This window comes from Ixodes scapularis, unplaced genomic scaffold, assembly GCF_016920785.2.
Source record: "Ixodes scapularis isolate PalLabHiFi unplaced genomic scaffold, ASM1692078v2 PGA_scaffold0__279_contigs__length_252992795, whole genome shotgun sequence".
Classification (NCBI taxonomy): Eukaryota; Metazoa; Arthropoda; class Arachnida; order Ixodida; family Ixodidae; genus Ixodes; species Ixodes scapularis.
The window spans coordinates 1,399,573-1,412,445 of NW_024609835.1; the positions used below are offsets into that span (position 1 = coordinate 1,399,573).

At 45.6% G+C, this 12,873-nt stretch overlaps 1 protein-coding gene across 1 annotated transcript in view; it reads left to right on the forward strand.

The window, feature by feature from the left end:
• LOC8036409 (dynein heavy chain, cytoplasmic) overlaps positions 1-12,873 on the forward strand; it is a 167,826-nt gene that overhangs the window by 22,034 nt on the left and 132,919 nt on the right. The window contains exons 11-15 of the mRNA XM_029983821.4: positions 5,138-5,293; positions 6,949-7,074; positions 8,060-8,194; positions 8,528-8,599; positions 12,107-12,190. Coding sequence (XP_029839681.2) covers positions 5,138-5,293; positions 6,949-7,074; positions 8,060-8,194; positions 8,528-8,599; positions 12,107-12,190 — 573 coding nt within the window. The remainder of the gene's footprint in view (positions 1-5,137; positions 5,294-6,948; positions 7,075-8,059; positions 8,195-8,527; positions 8,600-12,106; positions 12,191-12,873) is intronic.

Here is a 12,873-nt window from a genome sequence, read left to right on the forward strand (position 1 = left end):
AGATCAAACTATTGGGGGCGTGACCCATTTGTTGTCCCCACACCTCAATGTTTACCTAACACAAGGTGTCTCTACACTCGGCATCGAGCCTGTCTAGAGTGCGAGAGCTGTGTGCTGATGTGGCACATCGACTAAGTAGCAGATAGAACCGCCTTGAGCCGCTTTCAGGTTTGGGATCCTTGACGGCAGCAAGCGTGTGAGTTCAGCGACTGAATTCCTATCGGAAGAACGCGCGACAATATGGAGGCGGTGGCGTGTGGGCCGCCACACCGAGCACCTTAGTTTCGCAGCTTGGAGGCACCGGGCGCTCTTCTGGCGGCCAACAGAGTCTGCAGAAGGATCAGCACAAACATTGGCATCTGCCCAGCGCTGCACAATGGCGGCGTACGCTCGGAGGCACGCCATCTCGGGCACAGCGTCTGTTGGCAGATGTCGCACGCGCAGTCTGGAGCGCACCGCGCTCTAGACAGGTTTGACGCCGAGTGTACATGCCCACAGGCCTTGTGGGCACGTTCACGACTTAATGTAAAAATACTAACAATAAACAAAGTGACGCTTATTGTTAGTGCCGGATCTCTTCCAAAAGCGGTCGTCGGAAAACGCGAGCTTGATCCTGTTGGGCTTTTATGCTGAGCTGGGCATATGCACCGTGCATGCTGCATTGTTCATGCAGCTGGAGTGGTAACAAAAAAGACCCCCTCAGGCGACCGGAGAACGCATACTCCAGCCGAACGCTGACTTTGCATTCGGTTAAGGCAACCAAGTGCTTAGTCATTGTTATTTGTTGTCCCCATCTGTGTAGTTCTAAAGTTTGCCACTTGGTGCACCACAGTCTAACCTCCTCCCCAAATGGCGAGTTTCCTGAGCCACAATGCTTTGATGAAATAATTAGCAACATATTGAATTAAAAAAAAAAAGGAAGTTGTTTAAAATTCTCTGTAATGCCGAATTAGAGCGCAGCTCTTGGGAGGAGGGGAGGGTACAGAGAAGAGGGTATGCTCCCCCTCCGTACCCTCCCCTCCTTCTCTCCTGCTCCATTCCCATTTAGTGGGAAATTTTCCGCTAAATTTTACAGAAAATATTCTGCTAAAATTAGCAGAAAAATTTCCATGCTTAATACTGCGGAAAAATTTTCTGCTAAATTTAGGAGGGAAATTTTTCCGATTAATTTAGAGGGTAAATTTTACGTGATGTCGCATTCGTTCATGTGACGTCAGACATAACATCACGTGTGACGTCATTATGGGAAACATCCCATAATGCAATCTGTGGTTACGCTGATGGCGCCGCCACTCAACCTAGAAACGGGCACCTAAGCACCAGAGCTGCGGACTAAAAAATTGTTCAGCCTTTTCACTCTCGTGAAGAAGTAAGACCAGCGCAGCTGTACTCGATACACTGTGTGTATCGAGGACAGCTACCGCCATCTACGAGCGACGGCGGAAACCATACTGGTTGTGTGCTTGCCGCCGTCGCTTATAGATGGCGGTAGCTGTCCAGATAGGTTTGTGTGAACATACATGGACACGATCCTGGGGAACCTAGCCCTTAACTGCTCCGCTGTAGAAATGAAGTATTTGTATTTATGCACCTTGGATTTTTTTTTTATATATTTACTGTAGTTTACGTTTCTGTGCTTAAATGCTTTTTTAGGTTTATTTATTTAGTATGTTCTTATTTATATTTTTTTATTTATTTTTCCGCCCTCCACATCGCGACAAGTCCTCAAACCTGCACCCTAGCCAAAAAGTTTGGAGACCCCTGGTATAAAGGAAAGCTCTAGGATAACTTATAATTTTTTCATGATGCTTGAATTTCCCAGTTTCACGATTATTGCAGAAAATATAAAAGGCATCTAAGAAAAAAGACCTGTTGCCATATTTAACATATTTCTACCCCCTTTTTTTTGGATACCTCACACATACACCTACCGATGAAAGAAATAAGGAATAGATGTGTGCAAGGGGAGATATGGCTCCCATAAGATAGCAAAGTTTATAAATAGTTCATTAGGAAATGATATAAAAAAACAGGCACAGACCCCTTTCACTGGGTTTTTAAGTCACTATTTGAAGATAAGAGACTTGCTTCACGAAAATACTTCAGGACAAGATAAGTAACAATCAATCTTCAGAAACATAATTTTAAAGATATGTCTTTTTTTTTTTGTATTTTTTACCTAGAAGAGCTGTGTCTTCCCTGAAATGCATAGCATTTCTAGGACCAGCTCTAGCGCTTTTGCGTCAGTCTGGGATGTAGCCTCATTAGGGCGTGCAGTCGGAAACTGCTATTGGAGCAGGAACTCTCCCACTTTCCCCAGTGTGCGCCCAACGGCAGCAGAGCGGATCACGACGAAGGTCTACGGTAAAACCTCGGCTGAGTGAACCTTACCTGAGTGCATATTTAATGTGCTTCTGAAACACCGAGTCTTAAACCCGACATTATGGTACTACAACCAAATACGATATAGCTTCGCCAATACTGGAAACTCCTCCGAAAACACATAGGAGCGGCGGCGAACGTGACAGTGGCGCCTCTAGCGGACTCGGAGTCTACGGAAGCAGTCGTCGCAATGGAAAAGTATAGGCTCCGCGACGTCCTCGAGCTTTATAAGCCCCGTATCGTCACCCTAACAGCAGAAACAATTTATTACGGTCAGTTCGCTTGCAAAGCGGAATCCACTGATCGCAACTGCAACGACAATCGAATAACAACGCGCGCATAAACAAAGATAGAGCAGTTTATTTAGCGGTCTCAAACGCCTCCCAGGGGATCACACGCATTTGAAACGCGTCTGGGAAGCGGAAAAAAGGCGTTTAGCTACTCGAACTACGTCGTAATCGTTAAAACATGCAAAAACGACATGTTAATATTACCAGGGCAAGCGCACGAGCTGCTGGAGCATAAAAACAAAACAAAAAGTAAGGATAAAAATTAACGCGCAAACACTTACCGAACTTTGCAGAAAAAATGGTGTCGCCATTGCCCACGAAAATAAGAAGAAACGGGAAAGAGAAGCAAACAACGGCGAATAAAACAAAGAAGCTAGCAAAAAAACTATTTCAACGACGACGATCGTTGCGGCGCTTATAAAAAAAAAAAAAAAGAAAAATGGAAAGCAGCAAATGAATAGCTGGTGGTCGCCACCGGTGTTGAGTTCACGACAAACAAAGCGGAAGCAAGAGACGAAACTAATGAAAAAAGAAGAAAGCGACCCTTTTTTTTTTTTCAGCTGCTTGTTGTACATTTTTTTATTTGCTTTCGCGGCGTAGGTACGAACTAAAAACAAAACAGGGGAAATAAATAACGTAGTGCAGCTCACACTGCCCGGTAAAAAAGAGTCGCAAAAATATTTTGGTCGCAGGCAGCAATCTTCTATATGTGCTATTAGTGAGTAACCTTTTTTTGCTTCCGAATTTCTTTTTCCAGTGACTTTGGCGGGTTGTTCGTTCGCTCGCTTGACGAAGCAGTTTAAAAGTGCATTCAAGTATTTGTTGACGTAGGTGTCCGTAGGTTGACGTAGGAAGCAGAAGAAAGATTTTCCACCACATCGCACAAACTTGTTCTTGCAATGGTAGGCACCACATCGCACAAACTTGTTCTTGAATGCGGCCGGTTGATCAACAAACGATGATCCGTAGCAGACGTGCCGGCCGAAGTACACAAATAAAATTCGAATAAAAATGGGTAACGAGCTTACACTTCTTAATATATTTAATAAATATCAAAAAGCACGTATGACGATTTTGGATTAGAAACTCAATCGAAGGCGAAAATAGGAGGTTATCGCAGACGACAGTGGAAGAAAACAACAACAACAGCAAAGTTGCAGACGGCCCTCAAAATGCCCGGGCCTAGCGCAGACGAACCGGGGGTAGTAAGCGCCGAAGCGAAGGAAAGCGAGTAAAAACTAAGCCAAACAAAGCAAGGATACACGATTGTTTACACGTCGGGCAAAAAAAGAAAAAAAAAAAAAAGCAAAAAGCAAACAAAAAATATACACAGCAACATATAAGCAGGAGGAAGAAATAACACGGCAGAGTGGCGTCGCCTCAAAAATATAAAAGAAAGAGGACTCAAAAAGGAAAGAGTGGAGACGGTTCAACGGGTGTCGGCCTTTATCGTAGAAGTAAAGAAGCAGCGAAGCAGAAGATGTTGCTCGTCCCCGCGCTAACGATCGGAATTTGTGCACTGTAAATAACGTGACTGCAATCATCTTTTTTTCGCGCGGCTATGACGCTCTCCCCTTCTTTCTTTGCAAGCGCGAGACGTCTGCTTTTTTCGTAACTCCGCTTTTGTTAATCTATAATCGAGTCAGATTTGCATATGCACAACGCCTTCTTTCGGAGCATACTGACATCGCCGTAACGTACGTGGTTCGAAATTGACTTCTGCTTCTTCATCCGGAGACGATCTTAACGGGATTAGCCAGCTCGCCTGTTCGACGAAACGGTTATAAGAAAGACACTCATGAGAAATGGGAATTGCAACGACAAAACGAATTGACTGATAAGAACAATAAAGTTGAAACGAAGCTATGTTCTGAAATGTTTGTACATTTCCCTTTTTCACGAAACAGCGCGAAGGCATACATTCGTGTTTTGCTTGGCTTACATAAGTGTGACAGAATGTTTTCTTCGGGAAAACTCCGAAATTGCACCCAGAAAGCCGTAACATCTTTCCCACGCGAAGAGAATGTCCTTCACTCATGAGCTGGCACCCATTTTTTTAACTTTCAAAGCAGCGAATGTCCGTGACAATTTTTTTTCGTTGGTCACCTCGCACGGAGATAGGCAAAACCAATGCATTTTGGAGAATTTGTCTGCCAGCGGAGACTCCGAGCTCGCCAGGGGCGCTGCAATCACTTTTCGCCCGTTTTCCGCGGGAGTTGCCAGTATTGGCTTCCACGGTATTTGCTACAACTTTGTGATGCAAATTTTACTATGATGGAAGTTTCTTGTACCGAAGCTGCAGTGTAGCGAATGTTTGCTATATTGAAATCTCGCTATAGTGAAGCCTTGCTATGGCTTGATTAAGCCAAGGTTCCGCTATTATAGAGAGCTTGCAAGGTGATTGAGGCTTGCGCATTGCTTGGGTAAGAGTATGGCTAGAAAAGGTGTTGTCCTGTCTTTTGCAGATTGACCGCCAGTTGTCTGTGTACATGAAGCGGGTGGAGGACGTCCTGGGCAAAGGCTGGGAGAACCACGTGGAGGGGCAGAAGTTGAAGAGCGACGCTGACAGCTTCCGCTCCAAGCTCAACACCCAGCCCATCTTCGACGAGTGGTCACGCGTGGTGAGTGCCTGTTCTTTCCAGAAAGTCTGGGGGTTACCCGAGTGCCTGTAACAGCCTCGGTGCAGCGGCACGAAAGGGATAACCGACTCGTGTGCCACTTGGGCACCCTTATGACTATTCCTGTGATAAGGGCAGGTCTGGTTACTGTCGTTGTTTAGGGATAACTTATCAGGGAAACCCATTGGCAATCTGTGGACACAAACATTGATTTCACTAAACTCTGTTGCAATGCAGCGATGATGTCTTGTAAACTGTCAGATGCTTTTCACCGTGCCCTCTCCAAGAAAAAAAATTCAGCAGAAACACTTAAGACTGCTTATGCGTAGGAACGCAAAAGCGATCCTACCTGCAGTGCATTCTTACCAGCAGCGCGCCACGTCTTCCTTTTTCCCACGGCGCTCTGGTGGTGACATCACGTGGAGGTGCGGCGAACCCCGCTGACTTCACGACGACTTCTGTGACGAAGCATCTGCGTTGCTGTGCTTTTCTTTGTGTTTTATTTCTCAGGCGTGTGCTTGATGACATATTTTTATGACCATCTTTCGGGCACAATGCAAACGCTCTTTCGCGTAATAAAACAAATAAGGCTTTCGCCTAGAAAAAAGAAATTACAGGAGGATGCTTAAACTTTGTCTTTAAGAGTGAACTGCAGTGGCTAAACATACAAAGCCCCGTTCATTCCCAAGCCGTGCAGTCATATCTGCATGGCCTATACTCTGTTTCACCTTATGATGTACCGCAGGAAAGGCTACAAGTGCGAGCTCCTTGCTCTAGGGCCCATCTCGGCGGCACAAGCTCTCGAGCGTTAAGAGTAGCTCCCAATGCTATGAGCTCGCGCTTCTAGCCTTCGCTGCGGTACAACATAAGGTGAAACGGAGTATAGTCGGTAGCGTATCTGGCTCGCAACCAAAGGTTCACATCCTGCCTCCGCCTAAAATTACAACATTTTCTTTAAGGGAAATTAATTACTTCAAGTGAAATCATTTGAGACATGCGGCAACGTTTAAGCCGCATTACACGTCATGTTTTAATCATTTTCATTCTATGCACAACGTCACATTTCACGTGAGCATTCTGGGTTGTTTGAAGTTCCCGCACAAGGTCATGTGGCTGTGACGTCACGACCCTATCGACCAATCGGGGTTTTCCCACACCGCCGATGCCGGCTTTTCTGCAGCACGAGCTCCTTACAGCTTTCACTTTAAAAGGAAGAACAACATTCTTATAAACTGCGTTTAAAAGGACCATGATGGTCGCACTTTGGGTGCCCACGGCACGAGCAGCCAGCTTTAGTTAGCCATTGTGGATTCAAGGTGTTCTTAACTTATTACCTGACACCACTACGACAGCTCATTAAATTGCCACCCTGGAGATTCGGTCACCATTTTGCTGCGACGGTTTCTTCAAACAAAATGAATTCTGCATTTGACATTTCTTCTCAATGGACACCAAGTCTTACTTTGGCTGCAATAATGCCTCGATTGGTCTCAAAGTAGATGCTTGTCTTTCAAGCAGCCTGCATTTGTCGGCATCTTGGACAAGTGCCCGCTGCCATGTTTGAGGCAATGGTGTCCCGGTTGCCCGATTATTTCTCGAATCTGGCAGTTCGAATGTGCCAGTGCCATCTTTCTGAATCTCCGCTCTGGCGTTTTCAGGTTCAGCAGCGCCAGCTGGGGGTGACGGGACGCATCTTTGCCATCGAGAGCACCCGCTCCCGCACGGGCAACGTGCTGAAGCTGAAGGTGAACTTCCTGCCTGAGATCATCACCCTGGCCAAAGAGGTGAGCTGTTTACGCAGCCATCTGGAGTTCAGAACATCAAAGGCGTTCCTTTACGTGACAAAATCGTGCTCTCGTGCAAGAAAGGATGCTCATTGTGGTCTTCAATCCACCAGCTTCCTTTAACTTATTTTGTTCGTTTTGACCCAAATGGGGGTGTTAATGCGGTCTCGGCTGCCGCTGCATGGACTTTGGTCGAAGTGCATGCATGCTTGAAGGCGTTCGCTGTCAAAGACTCTTGTGGCGTGTGATCAGAAGCACTCCCATTGGGTCTTTCTCTGTCTGGTCTGCCTTTTAGCGGTACAGGCTTTTTACGAAAACGGGCGAGCTCGAGCGACACCTTGTTTTTTTACAGCGGAGCTGTTAAGGGATAGTTTCCCCAGGATCGTGTTCGCCAGATTAGAAATGATGACACCAAACTTTGGATAGCTACCGCCATCTATGAGCAACGGCAGCAACCAGACAACTGGTTACTGTCGTCGCTCATAGATGGCGGCAACTTTTCTACGGAGGAAGAAGTGCGGGAGCAGAACGAGCGGTGATGTGCGCAGCAGCGCGAATGGTTTCGCAACCGCCATGAGGCCGCTATCATCTAAAGTTTCACTGCGTCGAGCGCTTCAGATTTGCGAAAGAAAAGCAGATGGCTCGCTTGGAAAGCCACCGCCGAGAACAGAAGCTGCAGCTCCGCTGCTCTTCCTTCAGCAAAGTGGAAAGGCTGAAAGATTTTTAAATCTTAGCAGATGTGTGGTAGAATCTTTTAAATGCAATTCTGTTAAAGAAAACATTAGGGCAAGTATGAGCTAAAAAAATGTTTGGAGTACTCAAAGTGTTTAGTCTTCAGTTTAAGTGGAACTTTCAATAATTTGGGCAGTTTTGTCCGGTCCTTTGGAGTTGCACCTCTACCGTAGTTCTTGGAGTCTCCTTCCTTGCGAGGATTGTAATGATTGCACATTGACAATACCCGGCCATTGTGCGTGTGCGTCTCCAGGTGCGCAACCTCAAGTGGATGGGCTTCCGCGTGCCCCTGGCCATTGTGAACAAGGCGCACCAGGCCAACCAGCTCTACCCGTTCGCCATCTCGCTCATCGAGAGCGTCCGCACGTACGAGAGGACCTGTGAAAAGGTGGGTGCTCTGCTTATCGCGTTTGGTGGGGGCCACGTAGCTGCCCCTGCTTTCTTGCTGACTCCTTTCCTGCTGTTGATGTGCTGTAGTCTCAACGGTTGGGGGTAAGTATCCGACGGCCGTAAGGATTCGCTGCCGCACTCTTGCCGAAATCATTGATTTTTGGTTATAGAGTAGAGATCGGGAATGATAGGTCTTCCATGGACGGTAGATTCTGAAACTTTGCTTCCCAGATTAGCGAGGTTGTTCACTCCAGCTGCTCCGATGAAAACAAACTTTAGGAGGCCACTTTTTGTTCCTTTCAATGCACATCTTCATTTTGTTTTCGTCTAGGTGGAAGACAGACCTTCGATCACCCTCCTGGTTGCTGGTCAGAAGAAAGATGTCCAAAACCTCATTGCGGAGGTGAGTGCTTATTTTCTTTTACTGTCTATGTGGGCACTGTAAAATACCAGTAAGACACCTGCATTTAACTTGCTTTCACTCACTGTTCGAACGCGTTCAAACAGTGAGTAGGAAGGCAGGGAGCTTTGCATCTATCCACTAATTATTTCAACCGAAGCTCAGTGCACTGACATCCACACACTCTTTCATCTACTCCTCTCCCTCAGTTTTTTTGAAAAATCATGAGTCATTCCACTTTGTGAAGGTGGATGGCCAGCAAAGCTGTTTAGCACACGACGCACATTCGCCTCGAGGAGCCGAAGGAAACTAGACACGCGCGACGGGACTGTTACCCGGCGGAAAGTAGATGTGCGCGACTGGACCGCCACCCCGGGAGAGCACAAGGAAAGGAAACTAGGCATGCAAGCGGCTTGGAACGGCAACAAAGAGAGGGCAATGCGCACATATACATGGCCGACGCAGGTCAAACAGCGAGAAATATTCGAGAATTTTTTTTTTTATTATCGACTGGAGAGTTTATTGATCTTGAAAAGGGTGCCTATTGATAACTAGTCTACTGAATTGACCTACTGCTAAATTGCCCAAGCATCAAGGAGAATCCAGGGAATGGTATTTTTATGTGCTGCATGTGCAGTGCGAGCGTAGAGTTTCGTTTCTTTTTACAGTGGAGCTGTTAAGGGCTAGTTTCCCCAGTTTTATGTCCGTCGCAAAATAAATGTCGACACAAAACTCTGGACAGCTACCGTTGTCTATGAGCGATTGCGGCAACCAGACAATCGGCTGGCCGGCCTTGCTCATAGATGGCGACAACCTTTCAAGCCTTTCCACTCTGGTGTTCACCAGAGTGGAAAGGCTGAATTTCTCTAGGCGTTGTTCTAGAAGTCATCCTTGAGGTTGTCCTAGACGTCGTCCTAGAGGTCGTCCTAGAAGGCATCCTTGAGGTCGCCCCACTGTAGTACACAGCTTTGCTGGTCTTCCTTCTTCACCAGAGGGGAAAGGCTGAAAGTTTTCATCGGGAGATTGGTGTGTCCGATGTTATACTGCTGCCTTGAACACGCATATAGAGCAAGAAATAAGTGCCGAAAATTCGTTGTAGTATCCCTTTAATAAACTAAATATTGTGCAAATTTCAGACCATAACTAGAACTTGCTCTTTCATGCAATCTTTTGAACACAAAGGAAATGTTAACATAGCAGTCTCTCTCCTGGAGCATAGTGAGGCAGTATTCGCGACTCCAACTAACTATAGGTGGCGCCACTCATTTTCCAAGATGGCGGGTTTAGTGAGGGTCAGAGATGCGTGCCGCTGTTGAGCCTGTCTAGTGTGCTGGCTTCACTGAGCGACACAAATTATTTCTGGTAATAGGAGGAAGCTAATGTTTTATGAGCGCAGGTCACCTCTTTAACCTGAAAACAAGAACGGTGTTTAGCGTATTATTTACGGAAGGATGCGCGTTTTAATTCTGGAGCGAAACCGAAACTTACCTCTATTTTGGATTTAATTTCTCGATATAGGTCTTTAATTTCGAATTCTTTTATGAGTCAATATGTGTCTCACATTGTAATTATTTACTTATTGAAGTTGTTCGCGGAAACTTCATTTTGTGACATACTGTTCGATCCAGGCTGATATTTGTAGTTGTTGAAAAAATCAGTGCTGATATCTGTGAGTTCTCACTGCCTTTTTCTCGCTCAGATAATTGTCATGATGACAATTATCCCAGCACAAGAATAAGAGAATATTTCCAATTTTTATGATATGTCCACGAAACGCATAAACTAATAAACGCTGCTCTCACTGCAACAACCCAAAGACGGAATGCGAGTCAGACAGCTGAAGTGTGTGTGTGCGCTTTTATAGCACCGCGTGACGCGTAGGACTTCATATTACATTCAGTACTTGACTGTTTGTCTATCTTGATAACTATGTCAGAGTTTTTCATATGCTAAAAAGAAAACAGAATTATTGCTTTCTGGAAAGAGTATTATGGTTAAATAGAGTATTCTCGTGATCTTGGCGTTAATTGGAGGCATACATTGCCGCGATTTGTATAAATAATATTATTATTAAAATTTACATATTTGAGTAAGTAATTCTTCAAGCTCTAATATAATTTGTGGCTTATGATCTAATTTTAAACGCGCGAAGAAATATGACAATGAAAACTGTGCTAATTATCATCACTGGTTCCAATTGCTACATTTTAATTGAAATGAAAACATTTTAGCTAATGTGAGAAAGCCATGTAAAATTACATTCATTGTGGATAAAGTATATTGTGCTATCAAAATCGCGACTTTTGACAATCGGCGAAACGTGCAGAGTCGCCGCCAATATACATCCAAACCAAACGCCCAAAAGAAAAAAAAAAAAAAAAGCTCTTTTTTAATTATTAGTTTTTTCATAACATTTATTTACTTTTGTATTTGCTCGCCGTCGTTTTGCCAATCTCAACCTTTCCAGTTCGAAGGCACGCCTACCTGCTTGCACGTCTGCTCACTGCAGCACGTTTCGTTGGCGTTGGAAGCCGGTGAAACAGTAGTGAGTTTTAATATTGCGTATACGAGCGAACTCAAAGCCTGTGTGTTTGCGTTAACTTTGCGTGTTCCACACTGCGCGTGCGCGGAGCCCGAAATTCCGGTCTTGGATAGCGCATGGCGATGAGGCGCACGCACAACGTGAGGCACGCAACTCTAACGCAAACGCACACCGCTTGCGTTTGCTTCTATGCGCAATACTAAAACTCTCCAGTAAGGTACAAACCAAAAACGGCTGCAGCACTACCTTGGGACAGTGAAGAGTGTTGTTTGCACTCGGAAACGACATTTCGCGAGCCATGATCGCGAGCAGTTCCGCCATGCCCGCTGAGCAGGAGAATCGGGGACCCTCACTAGAGCGCTTCCCGTTTCCGCCGCGGGAGGGCGAGCGTCGAGCTGGAGACGCGAATACAAAACGCGTAGGTCTGAGTCCATGGATAGCACTACACTGCGGAACAACTTACAGCTGTGGGATGGTTAAATGTACCCTTCTCCGACTTTCAAATTATTTTTGTGCGTATAGCTTTGGAATTTTGAATGAATATACTAGAAATATATGGTGATTATTTGTTTAGAATTCAACCATGTATGCTTTAAATGTATAAGTACTAAACTAAATGTACGATTTAATTTTTTTTAATAATTTGTTTTTTACATTATTAACAGATATTGTATTTATGGTTGCATTCATTGTTGCTGCTGAGTGAGAGGCTTGTCAAGCAACGATTGAGTGGTAACTTTTATCTGTCTTCCTTCTCAAAACTTTGATTTGATTTGATCCTACTTTATCCATTCTGAAAAGATGTGCATTCTTATATCAGTGTCATTCCTTTGCTTGCCAACATTATGGTGGTATTGCTGTGACCCATTTATTCGTTCCCTCAAGCCTCTGCATGGGCTTTAAGTGACGGCACGTCGCTGCTCCACCGCTGTTGCCCAAGCTCCGATGGGGCTGTCGCCTTTGCGCAGGGCATCGGTCTCGTCTGGGAGTCGTACAAGCTGGATCCGTACGTGCAGAAGCTGGCAGAGATGGTCTTCAACTTCCAGGAAAAGGTGGGTGTGGTTTCCAATATTGTCGGCCAGCCTAGCGATGAGGCATGTCGGGGACTTCAAGCTTTGCTGGCCCGCAGTCACCGAAAGTTGTAGAAAACGGAAAAAAGAGTTGGTTTGGTCGGTAGTAGTAGCGGTACCGTATAATTGCGTGTATGGGCTGCACTCAATCAAGCGCCCACTCCTTTCCCAAACTTGGGTATTCTGCAAATTATACGTTAACCGCCCGATCAATCCGGACAAGCGCCCATGTCTAGATTAACCCAGTTTTCAGTGAAAATGGGGTGCGCACTCCCCTGGTACATTACGGTAGTTGCACTCCCCCATTTCCCCGTGCCAACTGCTTCTGAAATGTGGCGCGCGCTCCGCCTTTCCGCCATTTTTACTTTGCCATATACGTACCCCTGCTCGCGCTTGTTGTGTTTTGAAGCGCAGATAAGAAAGATTACGGGAGAAAGGCTAAGAAAAATTGTCCTTTTTATGGTCTTCATATCATCCACGGTTGCCTTCTGCTTATGCGACAATAGCTGCTGTGAAATCAAACACTCGGGTTTTCGAACGTCGCTCTCAGTTGAGCTTCGTGAATGTTTCGTTCTGCTAAGTTTTGTTTACACGGGTCCCACAGCCCGAGAGCAGTAGGCAAGTATTTTTGAACTGTTGCTTATGCCCTGGAGTGCTGCAGACGT